The 21,022-nt window shown below is 38.5% G+C and overlaps 1 protein-coding gene across 3 annotated transcripts in view; it reads left to right on the top strand.

The window, feature by feature from the left end:
- Window positions 1-12,139, top strand: part of CHRM2 (cholinergic receptor muscarinic 2) — a 101,496-nt gene extending 89,357 nt beyond the window's left edge. For 2 of the 3 annotated variants that reach the window (XM_048939354.1, XM_048939351.1), the window contains 2 exons: window positions 1,082-2,517; window positions 7,929-12,139. In XM_048939354.1, the coding sequence (XP_048795311.1) occupies window positions 1,121-2,517; window positions 7,929-7,953 (1,422 nt within the window). In that variant the 5' untranslated portion in view covers window positions 1,082-1,120 and the 3' untranslated portion in view covers window positions 7,954-12,139. Of the gene's footprint in view, window positions 1-1,081; window positions 2,934-7,928 lie in introns of those variants that run through there. The other variant, XM_048939362.1, reaches the window with a different exon arrangement.
- Window positions 12,140-21,022: the final 8,883 nt, after the last annotated feature.

Genomic DNA, 21,022 nt, shown 5'->3' with positions numbered 1-21,022 from the left:
AATCACATGCTGTTTGTTGGTCTTCTAGCAAATATATTTTGCTAGTATTTTAATTAATGTTTATTGAGTACTGTCGATAGATGTACATAGCAAAAAAGAGTTGCTATATTTGAACAGAAGTGATTTTTATCTGCTTATTTTTTTATAGTTTTCCTCCTACCCATTTCATACCTTATGTCATAGTTCTATGCAATATAGATTAAAAATATTGTGAATTGAAAAAAATTATAATGAGGAAAGCACAAGCAAGCGAGCATCAAGAGAACACACCATGTTTAAAGAAAACACATACACAAAAACAAACAAACAAACCCAACATTTTCCAGGCACAAATAGTCAACTGAACATATAAAATTATTTTGATTTCACTGAAATGAAAAAAAAAAGACTAATTCATATACATCTAATGAGAAAGCTAGAGATGGAGCTGAGGTGAGTCTACTAATTCTACTGCCTTAAGGGCAAAATCTTTGCAAATGCTCTCTCTCTCTCTCTCTCTCTCTCACACACACACACACAAATAAAAATAAAAAATAAAAAAATAAAAATAGAAAAGAACAAAAGAAAGAAAGAAAAAGACACAACAATATAAGAAAAGTAGGGGGAAAGATGACACAAACTTGTTCCATAAACTTTACAGAAGCATACCCATTCAGGAACATGAAGAAAAGAAGGAGACATAAGTCACTTTGTCATGATCCAGCTCATAGTAATTAACTTCCTCACCTTGGGTTACAAGAATGACATATTCCCAGGAACTGATTGGTTTATTGGAAAGTGTTAGAAGGGAAAGAATCAATGTACAGTTGCTGGACAAAGGCAGAAATGAATAAGAGAAGATAAAAAAAAAATCTAAATTTGTATTCAACTGTAGTATCTTTATCATATATTTAAGAGAAACTTATTGCTTTGTTACTCCTAAGGGGATATTATACATTTTAAGGGGTTTTACATTAGCATGAATTGAATGATTCTTCTGCACTCAGTCTTCTACCTTTAAATTCTTTCCAGGTAGTTTTCCATTTCCTAAAAGCAAAGGGACTAATTTCATAATGGTATATGTCTTTTATTTCCTCTGCAGGCTTAAGTGATAATTGAGTCTCTTGTTAGCAGCACAGAAATGAATAACTCAACGTACATAAACTCTTCCTCTGAAAATGTAATAGCTCTGGAGAGCCCCTATAAAACTATCGAAGTGGTCTTCATCGTCTTGGTGGCAGGTTCTCTCAGCTTAGTTACCATAATTGGGAACATCCTGGTCATGGTGTCAATCAAAGTCAACAGGCACCTGCAGACTGTCAACAACTATTTCCTGTTCAGCTTGGCCTGCGCTGACTTGATCATAGGCATCTTTTCCATGAACCTATATACCCTCTACACTGTGATAGGCTACTGGCCCTTAGGGCCCGTGGTATGTGACCTCTGGCTGGCTCTTGATTATGTGGTCAGCAACGCCTCTGTGATGAACCTTCTTATCATCAGCTTTGACAGATACTTTTGTGTCACCAAGCCTCTGACATACCCTGTAAAGCGGACGACTAAGATGGCAGGCATAATGATTGCAGCTGCATGGGTTCTCTCCTTCATCCTGTGGGCCCCTGCAATTCTCTTCTGGCAGTTCATTGTAGGGGGAAGGACTGTTCCCGACAAGGATTGCTACATCCAGTTTTTTTCCAATCCTGCTGTCACTTTTGGCACTGCCATTGCAGCATTCTATTTACCTGTTATAATCATGACTGTTCTTTACTGGCAAATCTCTCGAGCCAGCAAGAGTCGAATAAAGAAAGGGAAAAAGGAAGCTGCCCAAAACCAGGATCCAGTTTCCCCCAGCCTTGTCCAAGGTAAAATAGTAAAACCAAACAATAACAACATCCCAACTAGTTCAGATGGGCTGGAACATAATAAAATTCAGAATGGAAAAACCGCTGGAGAGAGTGTGATGGAAAACTGTGTTCAAGGGGAGGAGAAGGACAGCTCCAATGACTCCACCTCAGTGAGTGTTGTCCCTTCCAACATAAAAGAGGATGAAGCTGCCAAAGATGCCAGCCAGACTTCTGCCTCCCAAGACCATCTCAAAGTGGAGAACTCCAAGCTGACATGCATCAGGATAGTAACCAAGTCCCAAAAGGGTGACTGCTGTGCTCCCACCAACACTACTGTGGAAATTGTAGGCACTAATGGGGATGAGAAGCAGAATAGTGTAGCCCGGAAAATAGTCAAGATGACAAAGCAGCCAGCCAAAAAGAAACCACCACCTTCTAGAGAGAAAAAAGTGACAAGGACCATTTTAGCCATCCTCCTAGCTTTCATCATCACCTGGACCCCATACAATGTTATGGTGCTCATCAACAGCTTCTGTGCATCCTGCATCCCTGGTACTGTATGGACCATAGGTTATTGGCTCTGTTACATCAACAGCACCATCAATCCTGCTTGTTATGCGCTCTGCAATGCCACATTCAAGAAGACCTTTAAGCACCTTCTTATGTGCCATTACAAGAATATAGGAGCAACAAGGTAAATAAATAAATAAATAGATTATAATAATAAAATAATGGAAAACATGAAGAAGTTCCAAACTAAATTATAAAACAAATAAACAAACAACAATGTCATAGCACTTTATGCTCTATTATGGAATGTGCAATCAGAGACATTAGAGGAAATACTGAGATGGAGCATCAACTCCACCCCTGAGAACTACACTAAAGATCTTTTTTTTTATTTTAATCACTGACAACAAATCTTGAGGACATGCGTAAGTTCTGAGGAGTTATTCAAGTATTTGGACTGGAGGCACAGTTCCTTACTTTCTGAGAGTACTCTGAAGAAGGGCTTTAGAATCTTTGTTTGTTGTGGGTTTTTTTTTGTCACTATATCTATTTTTTTTCTCTGTGTGTTTGAAATGTCTTCATCTAGGGAAAAAAAAATAAGCAAACTCTAAAAATAATGATGTGGAAGAGACATAGGGGCTTGAAAGAACTTTACATAATCCAAATCATAGCAGGTTTCCAAAGCTCAAGGTTGTCTAAAGCTTTTTGTTTGTGTCATGTGAGAAACGTAATGTTATGTAAAACATGATGAAACTTATTTTATGTCTTTTATAACACTCTCATTTCCAAAACTGCATCATTTATGAAAGTGTATTTTTGCTCGACATGTAACCATTGCCTAACATGTATCAGTCTAAGTTTGCCACTTACCCCTTTCTAGGGATTTTTGTCCCATTATCCCCCCCACTAAGTCAAAATAAAAGTGAAAAAAAGATAGCCTTTCCAGCTTGCTACATCCCAGATTTGTTTCAGCATTCATGCAAGCGAAAGCTTTTGAGACAATTTTGTGCACTTTGTTTGTCATATAAAATCCACCCTTGAATTTCTTTTTTACTTCCATTCACCTTTTGTTTCCTTTTGTACCTTAGGACTGAATATCAAAAGAAGTTGTAAATTCAAAGGTCTTATCAAATCAACCACCATGGTGGCCAAATGAAGAGCCTCAGCTGAAAACTAGAAATGAGTTCATTACTAGGAAAATAGAGGTTACGTCCTTTTAAAGTTAGATATACAGATGAAGAAATATGCTGAGCCTCCACAGAAGAAATAATTAATATTAAATGACAGTGCTCTTAATCAGACAAAATTCTCAATTTATTAATTGAGGAAAAGAATGGAAGAAACCAATGTGCCCACACAGATCATGCTCTGCCTAAGCCCTTAGTGTGAAACAAGGGTCCTACCTAGATGCATCTTTGACAAGATCTTTACTTTCTGGAAAAGATTTTCACTACTTTTCACTTTGTGCTAGATAGGAGCAATATTTTCACTGCATGCCAACAGATAATACTAATAAAAAGGCTGAGATGAAAACAGTGATTACTCAAAACAAGATACCAAAATAGTCTATACTGGGGGCTGGCAAGGCTCAAGATTGAGTTATTATCTGCTACTCTGCACCAGCTCAAATCCGTATTATTTCTTCCTGGCAAAGAATTTACTATCTCAATATTTCATATTTATTGTAGCACAACTGAGCACTGTGTGGATAGAACAAAGAGTATTAGATTACTCAAAAATGAAATTGTCTGTGAATTTTGAATATTACAGTTACCTCCTTCTCCATAACTCTAACAGGAGGTAAACCTACGCATTTTATTACCAAAAAGCAGTTTGCTGCATAGTCTCTCAAGAGACTGTTTTCTGGAGTGAAAGCCACCTACCAAATGGGACCCTAAACCATTCTATTATTTCATGTTACCATATTAGAGTCTTCCAAAATGCACTTTGAAATAAAAGCCTTCAAGATTGTGGGAAAATTAAACCTGCAGACTTAAGCTTTACATTTGACAAGTTTATTGGAGAAGAGTGTCAAAGCACTTTAGCAATATGATAATTTTCATGTTTCAAGGTACAAGTTTCAAGTAGAAAGGGAAAATGAGGAGGATTAAACTGCAGTAAATTAAGGCCACATTAAATTTAGGATGAGTATGTCTTACTATGCACTCACTGCTTTTACAGCTCTAGTGATTTCATCCTGATACATCTAAGTGTCTCCATGTAGTCAAGAAACTAATTTGGCAAACCACATTCATTTGGAATCATATTTACTACCACAGGTTTCATCGTCCTGCTGATAAGAAACAATTGCTCACTACTAAGTCTTGCAAAACTGAGTAAGTCTTTCAAAGCTACATCCACTAGTCTTATCTTGACAGATCAGGGGTGAGAGTTACATGATCATTTCTATGTAACTCATTCCCCTAGAGTGCTAAAAATAAATGCAGTAAAAAAAAAATAAAAATAAAATATGCTTTTTCTAAATCTTACTTCTTTAGAAAAGATGGATACAAGAAACACATCTGTTCCTTTCTTTCAGCATGTATTTTAGGTATCAATGGTACAATAATACAGTACCATATCAAATGGCAAAGAACGTATACCAGTTGATTGGTGTCTTGCCATTGTGATGCTTGTCTACAAGAAGGGCCAGAAGGAGGGTCTGGGGAACTAGAGAGCTGTCAACCTGACCTCAGTGTCATGGGAGGTCATGCTGATCATCTTGAGTGCAATCATGTGATATGTAGAACAACCAGGGGATCAGATCTAGTCATCATGGGTTCATGAAAGGCAGGTCCTCCTTGACCAACCTCATCTCTATCTATGACCAGGTGATCCATCTGGTGGATTAAGGAAAGGCTGTGGAAGAAGTCTGCCTAGACTTCAGCAAATCCTTTGACTCTATTTCTGCAGTATTGTCCTTCAGTAGCTGGCAGACCATGGCTTGGATAGGTGTAACCTTCACTGGGTAAAAAGCTATCTGGATGGCCTGGGACAGAGTGGTAGCAAATGGAGTTAAATCCATTTGCAACCAGTGATTAGTGGTATTCTTCAGGGGTCAGTGTTGGGTCTGTTCTGTTTAGTAACATTATTGATGATCTAGATGAGGGAATTGAGTGTATCCTCAGTGAGTTTTCAAATAACGCCATGCTGGGAGGAAGTTTTGATCTGTCCAAGGATAGGAAAGTCCTACAGAGGGATCAAGAGGCTGGATCTCTGAGCTGAGACCAACAGGATGAGCTTCAACAAGACCAGGTGCCAGGTTCTTCACTTTGATCACAACAATACCATACAATGCTACAGGTTTTGGTTGGCAAGCTGCCCAGACAAAAAGGATATAGGGATATTAGTCAACAGCCATCTGAACATGAACAAGTAGTCTGCCCAGGTAGCCAAGAAGTCCAATGGTATCCTGGCTTAAATGAGAAATAGTATACTAATGTGGTGATCATCCCTGTACTTGCACTGGTGAGGCTACACCTCAAGTACTGCATTTAGTTTTGGTCTTCTCACTTCAAGAAAGACATCAAGGCCCTGGACAATGGCCAGAGAAGTTGAAAGCTGGCAATAAAGCTGTTGAAGGGTCTGCAACACAAGTCTTAAGAGAAGTGGCTGAGAGAACTGACATTTATTAGTCCAGAGAAGGGGAGGATTCAGGGAGACTATCACTTCTACAGTGACCTGAAAGTGGGTTGTAGCGAGATGGGGATCAACCTCTTCTCCTGGGTAACAGTGATAGGATGATTCCAGGAGAACATTAGGAATGATTTCTTCTCCAGAAGTGTGGTGATGCACTGGAACAGGCTGCCCAGGGAGGTGATGGGTTGACAGTTGGACAGTTAGATGATTTTGTAGCTCTTTTCCAACCTTAATGATTCTATGATTATTTCATCTTTTAGCTTCAATTTTCCAGCAAGTATGAGAATGCTTTATTGCAGGCATGTCTAATCCACTGGCCACATAAGCCCCAGGAGAGCTCATACTGCAGCCTGCCCCTTCCCCGCACTATCATGGTGGTGGTTCTTCCCTTCTGAGCGGTCCAGCTAAGGCCTGGGCACACATCCATCTCTTAGCAACAACCAATATATCAGTGTCTCAGCTGAACCCAGGACAAGTGGAAGGTACAGTACAGTGCTAACTCAAGACATGGCAAATAATTTTATACATTTTTTATGCTTTGGCTGAACACAGTCTTTCGAACAACAAAAAATAGGCAGTCTTGATTTCTGTCTTCATAAAGGAATTTGAGAACAGGTTTCAAGACTGAAGAGAATTTAATCAATTTTTGTGTATACTTGCAACTCCGTTTTCAGTCAAAAAATACAATACCTACAAATTTTCAAATGAAATGTATAGGGTTGCCATCAGATATTCAACTCAAAAATTTGATCATGTCTTTTCATTAGACTTTTGTAAGACCTATCTTACCAGGGAAAACTAGTCCTCACTTCACAATCACACCTTATATATGTCACCACTTTTTGGCAGTATATACATTTGTGAGCAACTATTCTCAAGGATGAAGTGGAGGAGGAGCAACATTTCATCAAAAAATAACTGATGAGCACCTTGAAAAATCAGTAAGAATCGCAAACGCTTCCATCAAACCAGACATTGATGCATTAGTTTCACAAAACAAAGTCACCTCACACCTCACTAGTTTTATGCTTTGTTTCTCTCTTTTTTTTTTTAATTTCAGTAAAAAAGAAAATATATATTACAAAAAATAATAATAATAATAATTTTTGTTACCTACTTACATTAACTATATTACATATTTTGTATACAGCCCAAGATAATTCCTCTTCATCCAGTCTCAGGAAAGACAAAAAGTTGGGCACCCATGCCTTATTCTGCTCTTCGAAGCTGCCACTTGTTCATAAATTATGAGTTCCTCCAATAGCTGAGGACATTTCTATAGGTTAAGAAGTGTAAGCTATTGATTACAATTATACTTTTCATCCTGTGACTGTGACTTCATAATGCTCAACGTACCTTTAGGAAATAATTTATTTTGGGGCCAGTATTGATAACACAACTACCAAAAAAAAAAAAAGAAAGAAAGAAAAAGAAAAAGGCAGCCATGTTTAAAGTTTTCGAGAACTTTTCTTTTAAGTCACCTCCACTTTTGATCCTAAAAGACAAAATTACTTTTGGTGTACTGCTGCATATTTAAGGGGCTTGCAAGAATCATAATCCTGTATGTTTCCATCATGTTCCGTATATATTTATGTTCACAACTGTTAAAATGGGTGAAAATACACACCTATGTACGTACACACAAGAACACAAAGACACACACCAATATGGCTTATATACATGGAAAATCATCATCTAACCTTCAAGATGTTGTATGGTATTGTGTTTATATTGTGCTTGCTGGCAGCTGGTGAGAGACAGTCTTTACTGATGACACTGTCTATCCTGGCGTGGAAATAGAGAGGAGAGCCTGCTCCTGAGACCCAGGGAACAACTCAGGTTTCTGGATCAGATCAAAACACAGTATAATCTTTCAGGGTCACATAATAATTTGCTCTTCTGAACATCTCTCAAGCTCTCATTTCTTTGCTTTGTGTTCCAAACCACATTTACCAGGTTTCACTCTCCTTCTGAAAGATAGTTCTGCAAGATGCAGATGTTGATCTCGAAAAGCAACTCTCCGTGGATACCTCTTCTGGCTTTCCTGGCTGTCATCTGCGTCCTGTCCTTCCTATGGCCCCTGATGGCCCTGCTGCCAGTGCTGCCACGTCTTCACACCAGGTTTGGCCAGAGGATCTCAGCAACTATTCCATACAGTGTGCTGCACTGGCCACTTTGATTTCACACAGAAGTTGAGAAAACTCTGTGTGTGAATCATGAAAAGAACACCAAAACCAACAACAACAAACAACAATAAAAACTGCAGTGAGCACTTCTGATCTTCTCATCTTTTTCCTCTTAATCATTCCCAGAAGTAGCTAAAACCAAAAAAAAGGCTCAGCCATTTGAAGTAGCCCTGCTGCGGCAGGACTGTCCCATTAGCAGCCCATGGTGGGTGAATCACTCTCTCACAGGCCATGCTACCTTCACTCTTCAAGGAGAGGACAACAGCTTAGTGATATATCAGTCTAACTGGTACATTCCTGAGTATTAAAGATATCTGTGGTTAAATATATACAGATTAATTTTTAAAAAAATTAAGAAGAAAGAAACTGAAGCAATATTCAGAAGTCTGTTTTCCAATTAGTACAAAACTGGAGGAAAACTTGTCAGTCTTATGTTTGAAATTTTCATTTGATGTGTCAGAAATCATGAGGATTCATTTGGAGACAGGAGTGTTTGAACACTGCCTGATGAAAAATAGTCTGAAATCAACCAACGCAAATATGTGAGTCAAATTCCTCCCTTCCTCCCTTCCTCCCTTCCTCCCTTCCATCCTCCCTTCCCTGCTTCCCTCCTCCCTTCCTCCCTTCCTCCCTTCCTCCCTTTTCTCTCTTTCTTTAACTCCTTCTTTCCCTATTTCTTTCTTTCCTTTCTTCAACCTCACAAATGTTCATGGGTATGAGAGTGTTCAAACGGAATCCTGGGATAAGTTGTGTGTCATCCACAAAATGTGAAGGAGTCAAAAGCAACAGCTAAATCCATCAGCCCTCTGTTTTATGGTTGTCCACTCATTTTTAAGACCTCAGGGTGTACCAATTGCTCCCAGACATTCCAGACATCCCAGACATCCCAGCTGTAACAGAGGCAGAAGGAGATGCACTCTATTTTTTGTTTGTTCATTTCATCTCTTCATGGATTTGAATGTTTCCTTTGTCTGCTCTTCGGTGGGGCTTGCTAGTAAACTCACTAGCTCCTTCCCTAGAATTTATTAATTTTCTCCCTGCTCTTCTCCCTGCTCCTGCTGACAGAGCACCTGATTTCTCTGATGTTGCTAGGGTGGTACAATTAAAATTCTTCAACTCAGTTGTCAGAGCCTTGCCTTGCCACTTCTGTTACCCAAAACAAAACATCTGCTGGTACTGGCTCTCTGTGAGACCAAGTTGCTAAAGCATCCTTACAGCCACATTATGCTCCATGATGCAGTTGGTGGAAGGCAGGAAACATGCTGCTAAGATTTGTTTTCCTTCCTTCCCCTTACAAAAATGTCTAAATATATTTACTTTTTATAAAACATGGAGCTTTCTTTGTGAAGTTAAAACTTAAGAAAGAAAACAAGAAAGGGAAAACAAGCTCTGGGCCTTGGGGTTCAGGTGTTTATTGACAGGAAGTGGGATCAGAATACAGGGGCTTTCAATATTTTTAAAGCCCTCTTCTTGGTTGGCTCTGCATTCACAGATGCCAGCAAGGCAAATGGTAGAAATTGAGCAGCCAAAAAGAGTTAGGCTTTTTCTCCTCCTGGGTCTACAGACACTTTATAAAACTTGTCTAGAGACACTCACTGGAGACAATATCCTATTTATTTTTCCTGTAAAATCATGAACAGCTCCACACTTCTAAGAAATCTTTCATTTTTAATTTATAGAAAATCTTTCCCTAAAGGAAGCTGATAGATGGTCCTTAATTTGCTGTGGCGTCTTTTCTTGTTTCTCTGCCTGCCTTTCCTCTTTTGTCACAGTCTTGACAAAAAGCATTTTTCCTCCTTCACTTTAAGAAGTATCTGTAACTTGTGTTTTAGCTACAGGCACACAGTTTCTCTTGCTTTTCAGGCACTGTGAATGTTGGTATTCAAAATCCTTAAGTCCACAAATAATATTATATTGCCTTCTCACCTCTGCTGAAGTCCAAAATAATGTGTGGAGTAAGAAGTTTCATAAATCCTTTCTTCAGTGGTTTTAATTTGGAATGAAGCAAATTCCTCACATGAAATGAAATCAGTTCTCTTTCTCCCCAGTTTTATTATGTCTATATGAGAAACAACAGAGGATGATGGTAAAGAGTGAGTGTTCTTACAAGGTACTATCAAATAGCAACATTTACTTTATGTCCTGGGCAATGGTAAGGCAGTCTTCCCTTTCCTTGGTTGCCCTTTTATTCCCAGTCTTACTAGCAGAATATTCATTGAAAATCTATGATTAAGAAACTAATCATAACAGAGTTGAGACATCACTCATTCACCAAAACAAATGCAATTATTTCTCTTTTTTTTTTTTTTTTTTTTTTTTTTTTTTTTGGTTCCTTCATTTGCTATGGCCTCATTTTCTACATTATGGAACTAGTGGAACACATGAACATATTAGTTCTCCCAGGCCTTTAGTATACTGGGTAGATTTGTTAGAGGTATATCATGTCACAAGTAATGGAATGGGGGGGAAGCGGGGGGGAAGGAAGCACATGCTTTTTACCCTCCCAAAGTTTTGCATAACCTGAAAAAGTCCATTGGGTTGTTCCTTTTTTTTTCCCACCTTTGTATAATGAGTTATTATATATTAGCATTGGTTTTTTTTGCTTTTTTGTTTTGCTTTGGTTTTCTTTTGTTTTTTGTTTGTTTGTTTGCTTTTCTTTTGTGTGTTTCAGAGTACTTGCAAAGAAGCACATAGAAACACTTATAGGTGCCCCAAAAATGCTCTGACTCTCTGAGAAAACCAGCTATGGATAGTGTGTGAGGCAGTGTGTTTAAGGTGTTTATTATCATAGTCACTGAAATGAATGACTTCCTTGTGTATTTAACCTTTGGTTTGGTTCATCTGGCAGCTCTGAAGAAAGCACAGGGGCACAGGTTTAGCATGCCCTAACTTTGAAAAGGGAAGGACAGGTCGATATTCAGTTGTCTTTTTTCTCCTGTTCTGGTTTGTGTAGGCTGCTGGAGTAGGGGAGGAATTTCTTTCCCCAGTAGTTCTGTCCCTGCACTTTTACTCCAAAGATAGACATTCTTTGAAGTACAAAACAGTCGTAACAGTATTATTGGTAAAAATGATACGGGGAAGAATACCATGGTTGCCAATAAATGGACCTTTGAATAATTTTCCCTTAATACTGGTGCCACTTTTTAAAGGTGGTTAGTAAATCAGAGAGTAGCAGTTTGTAAATACCTTTAGATAGTGTGTTTTAACATTACCAGCAGCATATCTTGACTATGTACAGAAATAACACAGTATGTGTAGTGCTATTCAAATTAAGTTATAATGTAAATATATCCAGAATGAATGTCCAATTATCTTCAAGTTCTATGTGCAAGGAAGAACCTCATCTCTTCTTGAGACTTTTTCTAGCTTAATGATATGGAAAATCTGTTATCCATTTATATATATCTCTGAAAAAAACATTGCATTCCTTTCTTCAAAGTAAATATTGAAAAAAAGAAGGAATGCATTACATGAATATGATATCAAAAATCCTATCGTAGGACTGAGAAGTTGGGGACTGGTCAAATTCTTGATGCTGTACATTTGATCTCATAAAGAAGATAAGCACAAGTTTATGGTTAGCATCGTAAAGCTGACCCATTTGATTATATATAAATTATAGATATATATTTATATATTCTGTATAGATACATACATATTATACACAATATTCATACAGTGAAAGTAAAGTTTGATAGTCATATTAACTGGGAATTTTGATGTAATGTTATGCTCCATTTGGAGAAAGAACACCTGTCTTATTCAGCAACATTCAAACATGTTATGCAGAATAAAGGAAGAAGGTGCTTCAATCAAAACAACTCATGAAGGAATGAGGCAATGTGGGTTTGAAATTACACAAGTAAATTACATGCAATATATGTGTATGTATTTCTGCCAAGCTGTATCCCTAGTTAAAGCATTGCATTAAACAGCAAATTATAACAATAATAAAAGTGTTTTTGTATGTGGTATCTGTTTTTCTTTTTACTGAGTGAACTACTGTGCAAAATGTAAAATTGGTATAACAAGTGCCAAAAAAAAAAAAAAAGAGTAGCCACAAGAACAGGAGATTGTAGTAATTAAGAGGAAAAAAGAATTCTTTCTTTTCCCTTGCTTTCTTGGCAAGTGTGGAGATCAAGAGATGTCTAGAGAACCATATAACTCATCCTTGTCTTGTCCACATCTCTCTTTCCAACATCAGTTCCTTTCCCTCCTCCAATGATTTTGCTTGTTACAGATTTTCACCTTTAAATACAACACCCATGTTTGAGGGTCCTTCCTGTTTTTCTCTTTTGGGATTTTACCTGTCTTTATCCTCTCTGTGTAAGACTTCCCACCATTGCCCTTTGTTCTGTCATTCTTTCAGTCCATGTTCAACCATTTCACCACCTTGCTTTTAATAATCTTTCCACAATGAAAGCCAGAAAGACCTTTTTTTACACCTGTGTTTTTCTTTAAAAAATCAGGTAAGTTTGTGTTTGATAATATTCCCTCACTTGCCTTGTATTTAAATTTCTTCAAACTATATGCTCTACTGAAATGGTGGAAGGTGGAAAAATATTATTACAGCTTCTTCACTGGTCAGAAGACAACTGTTAAGATCAAAGCAAAGACCAAAAAAAAAAAAAAAAAAAAAAGTAAACTATTTTTTCCCAAGCCACCATCTATTTACTTCTGAATCATCTCTTCAATCCATCTCTTCAATTTCATCTCTTTCCAAACAGACCACTGGTTTTAGATCCTGCTATTCCAACCATCACATTACAGAAACATATACATAAGTTATCAGTATACCACTACGGTCCAAATAATTCTCTTTCACACACACACTGTGCCGTCCTATGATCACCAGTATTTGGCTTCAGGTAGGTCACAAGGTGCTGATGGTGAGAGCTGCAACACATGGAAGAGGTTTCTTGACAAGCAAGCCCTAATTTTTTTTATCTTTTATTTAAAGCAGAAAAAAGAAAATAAATTTCAGCATTCCTTTTTTCATTATTTGTACATGGGCTTTAATTCGTTTAATACTACACAAAACTGGCAGCCCCTTTGCCAGGTGCACAATTAGTAATTCAGTCCATGACCTAACAGTATCAATCCACCTACAAAACCGGAACGCTGAAGTTAAGCTCTTGTTTGTCTTCTAGAAGAGGTTCGGGCACGTTTCACTAAACACACATATTTTGAAAACCATAGCCTGAGTCAATAACTCTTGGGGAAAGGGAATTTACCTGGTATCAAGCTACTGATCTCATTGCTGAATTCACTCACTCAGGCTCACTGTTTCAACACTGGGATATGAACAATGTTATCTTTTTATTTAAGAAAAAAAACAAACAGGATCAGACTCAAGCACAGACATTGCCGCTTGAACTTTTAAATACAGTCAGTAATATTTATGGCTAATGTAATTCCTACTGGCTTTTGCCTTTCCCCCTCTGGACAGAGAATTTCAGACTACGTTCCCCAGATCAGAAGTGCCTTTGTTCAGTACCACTCTATGAGGCCTTTTATTAGCAGAAAAGACTGTGAAGTATAACTACCTACTGTTTCACAGGTTCTGGAAATACCCTGAGAAAATCAATACAGAGAAATGCTGCTATTTTGTAAATCCATTAACTCTGCTTCTGGACTTTTGCCAGTCATTGTATGCACTGTCTAGACATGGCAACTTACTTGACTGCAACAGGAAATGGACTTTACTACCTTCTCATTGGAGCTTTCCAGCTTCATTTATACCAATACACAGAAGCAGGGGGAATAATAAAACCAACAAGAAAGATACAAAAATTGAGAGGAAAAAAAGGCCTTCTGCCCTTAGTCATTTCCTTCCTTCCTTCCTTCCTTCCTTCCTTCCTTCCTTCCTTCCTTCCTTCCTTCCTTCCTTCCTTCCTTCCTTCCTTCCTTCCTTCCTTCCTTCCTTCCTTCCTTCCTTCCTTCCCTCCTTTTTTTCCTTTCCTCTTCCCCTTTCTTTCTTTCTTTCTTTTCTCTGTGGTGTCTAAGCTAACTCTCTGGGTTTCACACTCTCATTAAGATCTTGCTGAAGGTGCTGAATCACTATGAAAGCAAAGCCTTCAGCTTAAAAATGTGAAGCAAAACAGTAGGGAAAGAGGTAAGAAAGTGTGCCTCAAAAATCTCTTGAGTTAATTCTTTTTAGTTTAGAGACTTAGGGCTTTCCTTACCTCCCACCATAAATCATTACTATGATTTCACCTGCTTTTGGAAAATGCTCAGGAATAGAGCTGAACAGGGCTAATTGGATCCACAAGATACAGCAGCAATATTACTACATGGAAATGTTACTGGTGGCAGCTCCACCAAATCATTTTCTGTTAATATGAAAACTATTGGTGATTCATGGACAGTTGGACTGGATGATCTTGTAGGTATTTTCCAACTTTGGTGATTCTATGATTTTAAGTGAGTTTGTTCATTTTGGTTTTGTGTTATTTGTTGGTTTTTGGTTTGTTTTTCTTGGGGGGGGGGGGAGGGGAGGGAGGGAGAGTGGGAGGGGAGGGTGGTGATGTTAATTTTAGTGAAGTTAATTGCTTTCACAGAATCACAGAATCATAAAATCACAGAGATAGGAAGGGACCTCAAGAGATCACCGAGTCTAATTTCCTTGCTAAAGCAGATTACCTATAACAGGTTGCACAGATAGGTGTTCAGACCAGTTTTGAATATCTCCACAGAACAAGACTCCACATCCTCTCTGGGCAATCTGTTCTGGTGGTATTTATCATATCTTCTCACAGTCTTCTTTTTCCCAGGCTGAACAGACCCAGGTTACTCAGTCTTTCCTCATATGACAGATTCTCCAGGCCCTTTACCATCTTTGTGACCCTGCGCTAAACTCCATCTAGAAGATCCCTGTCTTTTTTGAACTGCAGAGCCCAGAACTGTACACAGTATTCTAATTATCTGCCTCACCAAGGCAGAGTAGAGGAGACAGATCACCTCCCTCAACCTGTTGGCCACACCGTTTGTAATTCACTCTGGGATGCCACTGGCCTTGTGAGCCTCAAGGGCACACTACTGTCTCACGGCCAACCTGTTGCCCATCAGGACCCCCAGGTCCCTCTCTGCAGAGCTCATCTCCAGCAGGCCATCCTCTAACCTGTAATGAGGAGATGATTGCATGAGGTTATTCTTCCCCAAATACTTTTCAAATGCTTTAGGAGAAAATCGAAGTTGTCTTAAGAGATTGTCTTAAGACCTTTAAAAAGGTGTTTTTTTGTTGTCTCAAATACCCTTCATTTAGAAAGCTTAAACAACAATAATAATAAATCAACAATAAAAATGAAAAGGTTTTCTAAAAATGATATATTGGTTTATTCAACCAACCCTTTTTTGTGGGGTATAGACAGCATAAAACTCATCTGAAATTGACTATCCATCCAGATTTCAGAGGGAAATTGGAAAAATGCTCTCTCATTCAAGTGCCAATTACAGGTTTCTCTTGTACAACAGACATAAGAACCCTGACCTGTCATTACTGGGTGCAACATACACTGTATACTGTAAGGACACTGCACATTCTCTGTTTGGTATTGAAAACACCTCTCAGGCATATGAGATATATATATAACACAACAGATTCCTCTCCACATTGATCTAAACTACTTTCTTAATGTAGCTCTTCCACATTACTAGCTTTTCTGAGGGGATGTTTCATGTGACGAGGCACAGGGCATCAATGTGGACTCCAAGGCAGGTCAGTGCCTCCATGTACTTACTACAGCTGGTCCTGCTTGGGCAACACCTGGAGAAACTGTATACAACATTGCTGCTAGCAGAACTTGGTGACAAAGCCAACTGCACTAACCCAAAAGAAGTGTAAGCAGATCCCCACAGCATTTAACAAAGAGTTGCAGCAATATTTTCTGTTCTGAGTATGCTGGAAGCATACTCCAAATAAGACAATTAGTTTGATTATGCCTTTGTGAACACTGATATAAGTGCTACACTAGGACTTTGGGCCCTCCGAATGGAAGCTATTAGTAAAAGGAAAGAATATATGTTTTAAAAGATAAAAGTATGTGTTAATCCCTGCACAGACAGAGTTCAGAACAGAAGCAGCTGAAAAGCTGAAGTAGTTTGTGTTTTCAAAGAACTATGGAGGCAGCATAGAATGGCTGTGAACAGTAAGAAATGATGAAGTATGTCACACTTCAGTTGTCAAAAGCAGGACGCCATCCTACAGACAATGTAGAGACAAAATTTTCTCTAGGAGAGTATTCTTTTTTAAATGAGTAGAGTAATCTTTGGATAAAGTTGTTTCTGCCTATACTGAAGATAGGGAGAGCCGAAGGGACGGGTTCAGAAGACCTTCTTTTAAATAGCTTCAGTTAACCCTGGAGTTTCAGCCTTTGTCAGATTTTATACATGTAGCTGTAACAGTTGTAGTAACTGGTATTATAGTGGGAAGAAAATTACTGCTTAATGATTAATTAGGTACTTGTGCTTACACTTAAAGTCACAATCTCACAATGCTTCTGATCCAGATTGTGCAAAGCATGTAGTATAATTTAGAAATTGGAGGAAAGGCAAGAAATCCATTATGCAAAGTTGCAAACTGCATGAAAGAAGAGAACAAATTCAACAGTGATTCGGTCTACATCCCTCTGAAAGCGCATTTATTTGTAACAACTACTGCTGATGTCACAGTGTTTAGCCTTATATGTCCTTGAGCACAGCAGGGCCACCTTCGAGGTAAGTTTCCCAAGAACATAGGAAAACAGTCTTCTTTCCTTGCTCTGGTTGCAGCAGTCATGGCTGGCACATGGTCTCTTCAGGGGAAGGGAGAAATATGCTTTGTCCTTGGTGCTTCTGCTCGGTGCAACATGAGCTGGAAAAGGCTGAGCAGTGCTGCTCTGCTTATCATCTGACATCCCCAACACGTTAAGTCTTTCCATCACTCCCTATTAGTATGCATCTTACTGACTGTGCGAGGAATGTCACTTTGCAATAACATTACTTTATATGAACACAAACCCCAAATGAGACAAGCGTTACAAAGGAAGCCACTAATCTGATTGCAAGGGGCTAATCTGACAGAGCCCCAGAAGGTGAGGAATGTGTAGTTTGTATGCACTTTTTCTATTCCCTTCCTCCACTACTTCTCATTTTGTGCAGAAGGAACAAGAAATCTAACAGACTGAGATTCCATTCCATACATGTGTCTGCTCTTCCTGTTACACTGGGCATAAGTTGTGACTGTGACAAATATAAGGAATGAATACACTGATAAAAATATCCACCCAGGTCTTCATTTGACAGGATAAGCCCCAAGAATCTGGTTTAAAATCATTTTAGTTGCATGGGCTATTTCATGCTGTATTACCTTTTGCCTATTGTTCAAAGTTACCTCCTCTAAGGGTTTCATTTTTCATTAAGTTACTGGTCTAATCATGAAAAAGTAATTCCTCAGGGGGCCAGAAAGTGTTGATTATCTTCTAATGAGATGAAGTACTTCTCATCTCTAGGTCACTGCCTTGAAATCATCCTCAGTGGCTAAAAGTGGTCACAATCTATCGATGACAAAATGTGTTAATGGTGGTGACTACTGCTGCTCCAAAGCAAAGCACTTAAAGAAGAACTGGGATAAAAATATAGAACTTCAGTAGGGAGCACCATATTTTTTACTTTTTATTTCTGCTGGTATTCACCAGGACAACAGTTCATGTGAAACATTTCAAACTTCACATTCAGCTCAGATCAAATATGAGTCCAGCAACAACTTGTGAATACATCTCATCCATATATTAATCAGGAAATTGTATTAATGTGAAACTGATTTTTTTTTTCAAAATCATACTCCTAGTGACATAAGTCAGAAAAACACTTGAAAATCAGAAATGAAAAAATCAGTAAAAAGTAAAATTTTGCTTCATACCATTCCATCATTTATTCATCGCTTTTTTTGTATTTATTACTCATTTGGTATTATGACAAGTCAGTGGAAGTTAGATACCAAACAACATGCAGTTTCGAGAACGTATTATTTCAGGATATTCCATTTTACTGGAAGTTATAGAAATATGGATTTGTTCAAACCTAAACTAAACTAAAGACAAAACAAATTCCCTTGTTTTCCATGAAGTGGAACTTCCATATTTCAAGATATTTGCATATCTTCTTCATATTCATATACTCAGTTGTAGGCACAAATGAAAATACTATTCATTCTTATTAAAAAAAAAAAAAAAAAGGCTAAAGACCAAGATTTTGACATTCAGAACATTTTGTACAAAAGCAAGTACAGAAGACGAAATATAAATAGCTACCTTCTCAGTATAAACATTTTTGCAAAATTTATATTAAAACTTGTATTACACGTAATTGCACAGTGAGTGTGGTTTAAACAGAATGAAGAAAAGAAATAAATCTGTTATTTTAAATTTCAGGAAAGCACAGAAAAACAGTTATTTTTTCCAGCCTAGAGCACGGATGTTTGCTGTCCCACTCATGTGAGTGGAGGTGGCTGTCCTTCGTGCACAGAATACCTGCTGCTCCAGACTCCAGGCAGCAGTGGACCCTACAAGGGCAAGAGGGACCTTGTAAGGCAAGAAGGATACTCCCCTCTCAGACTGGGAGCAAAATTCCCCACATCCCTCTCTTTCAGGAGCAGAGCTCTGTGTATTGATCAGTACAATGCAGCTGTCCACCCACGTGGTTATTAATGGATAATAAACAGCTCAAGTCCCAACAAACATTATTTTTCTTAGCAAGCACCAGCTTGGAATCAATTAAATAGCAACAAGAAGGGCTCTAAGAAGTGCCATCAATTGTAAAAGTTATTACACTCTCAGGATGTTTCACTGTGAACTCCCACACAAAGCAATCAGATGTTGATTGCTGCTGTATCTTAATCTGGTGTATTCTGTAGGGTCATGGAGCCCATTCAGCTTGCCTCCAGGAAGGAGAAAACCCTGTTTGCTGGCTAAAATGCCCCAGAATGTTGTGTACCTTCCAACGGAGGTGTGAGGAAACAGACAGTATCCCATTCCACTGCTTAAAAAAAGCATCTTACTGTTGAGTGCATGTGAAAAACACAAAGGCACAATGGCAGAAAAGCACAGAACAAATTCACCTGGTTTTAAGGAAAGAGCAGGATAGAAATAACATTTATGTGCTAGAAGAAGTAAGATGAGTTTGTTGTGCTTTTTTTTTCTTTTCTTTTCCTCATGGTTGTTTTTCTTAATAGTAAGTTATTTTAAACAGTTCCAGCTATGTTCTATATTGTAAAGTAATTTTCAGCCTGCCTTTCTCATACTTCTCATACTGAGTTTGTAACAGTAAAGGAAAAGAGAAGTGTGACTGACTTCAGGTCACTCACCTACAGCAAGGGGAAGAAGCAAACAAGCATCTTCACCAGAAGTCAGCAATGCCAAACAGGCAATTTCGCCTGTGACCACATTTCTGTCTCAGGAAACCATTAGTCCAGAAGTTTCAGCAAGAATTCTAGTATAGAAAGGTAACAACACATATCCAGTATGCCTTTATTTATTTATTTGTTTGTTTGTTTGTTTGTTTGTTTTTACTATGAGGACAAAGAGGCAGTCATATCGAATGACAGAGAAATAAAAATCTGCTTAAAGGAAGTAAGAAGAATTTACATGATAGTTGGGCAAGGAGTTTGTGTAAATAGGTGCTGAGCACAGGTTCCCTGTGCAGTCATAGGACTGCATGTAGAGAAATAAATAGAGGGCTGGTAAAACACCTCTGGTGCCTAAATACTTATGGCTGCATTGAGAGACTGTCTCAGCCTGTCAAGTGATAAATAGGGTGGCTCAGTTCATCTCCAGTCTCAGCTGGGATTCAGAAACTCATGAGTGAATATATTTCTGTCTGTCTGCAGACCTGCCACCCAGGCTCTGCTGCCCACATGCAACAAGGCAGTATGACCCACCTAGACTTATCTTCCCCTTGGCCACAGCACACAGGCAGAGCATGCTAGCCTATCTGCTGTGCCCAAAGGGATGCCGGGCTGCAATTCCCAGAGGTGTGATGATTCTCTGTATATCATTACTACATCACTCCTACTTTTCATGAGCTACATAAATCAGTCCAGAATAGAAGAACAATTCCTCACACTGTGGATACAAGGTGCTAGGATGTTCAGATGGGTTAGCCTCTTCCAGTGGATGCCTAGATATTATTTGCTGGGGCAACAACCAGCACTGACTTTCACCCATGAAACCTTGTGGTTGGTTAGGTGGCTAAACTAACTCTATTAACCCAATAAGCAGAAGTGTTTTACACAGATCAATCACTTGAAAATATGTGCTGAGCCTTCTTGGGCAGATAGGGAGGTAAACTAGGCTTTTCTAGAACTGGGCAACCATTCTTGTGCCACTAAGGCATTGTTTCATATCTGAGAAACAAGAAGCAAGCTAGAGCACAGTTGCATCTGTGAACACAAGATGGAAGAAAATCTTTTACTAAGTTTTCTCTTTCTCCACACTGCCTCACTGCCAGTTAGCAAGAAAAAAACAGCTCCTCCCAAGCAAGCCAGCTTTCAGGGCTCTCTCTCTAATACACCTGGCTCTTTACAAAAGGAGATCTTCAGGGCCCTTTTACTGAAAGGAAACTTTGATATTGCAGTTCCCAGCTCCTTTTGGAGTTCTAATCCAAGAATTACCCAATGAAATTATTACAGCACCAGCATTAAAAAAAAAAAAATAAAGTAAAATACTTAAATTCTAAAAATTCCCAGTTACACTTGCTTTCACTGCTCCAAGAAGGCAGTATACTCCTCACGACACATTAATCATTACAAATGTGTCTGACTCTGCAGATTATTGTTGCCTGCTGGTTAATCAGAGGGAATTACAATGATAAATCATTTTTGTGGAGGAG

This window comes from Lagopus muta, chromosome 1 (assembly GCF_023343835.1).
Source record: "Lagopus muta isolate bLagMut1 chromosome 1, bLagMut1 primary, whole genome shotgun sequence".
Classification (NCBI taxonomy): Eukaryota; Metazoa; Chordata; class Aves; order Galliformes; family Phasianidae; genus Lagopus; species Lagopus muta.
The sequence above is the reverse complement of the archived record's forward strand: the minus strand, read 5'-3'. Positions and strand labels throughout refer to the sequence as shown.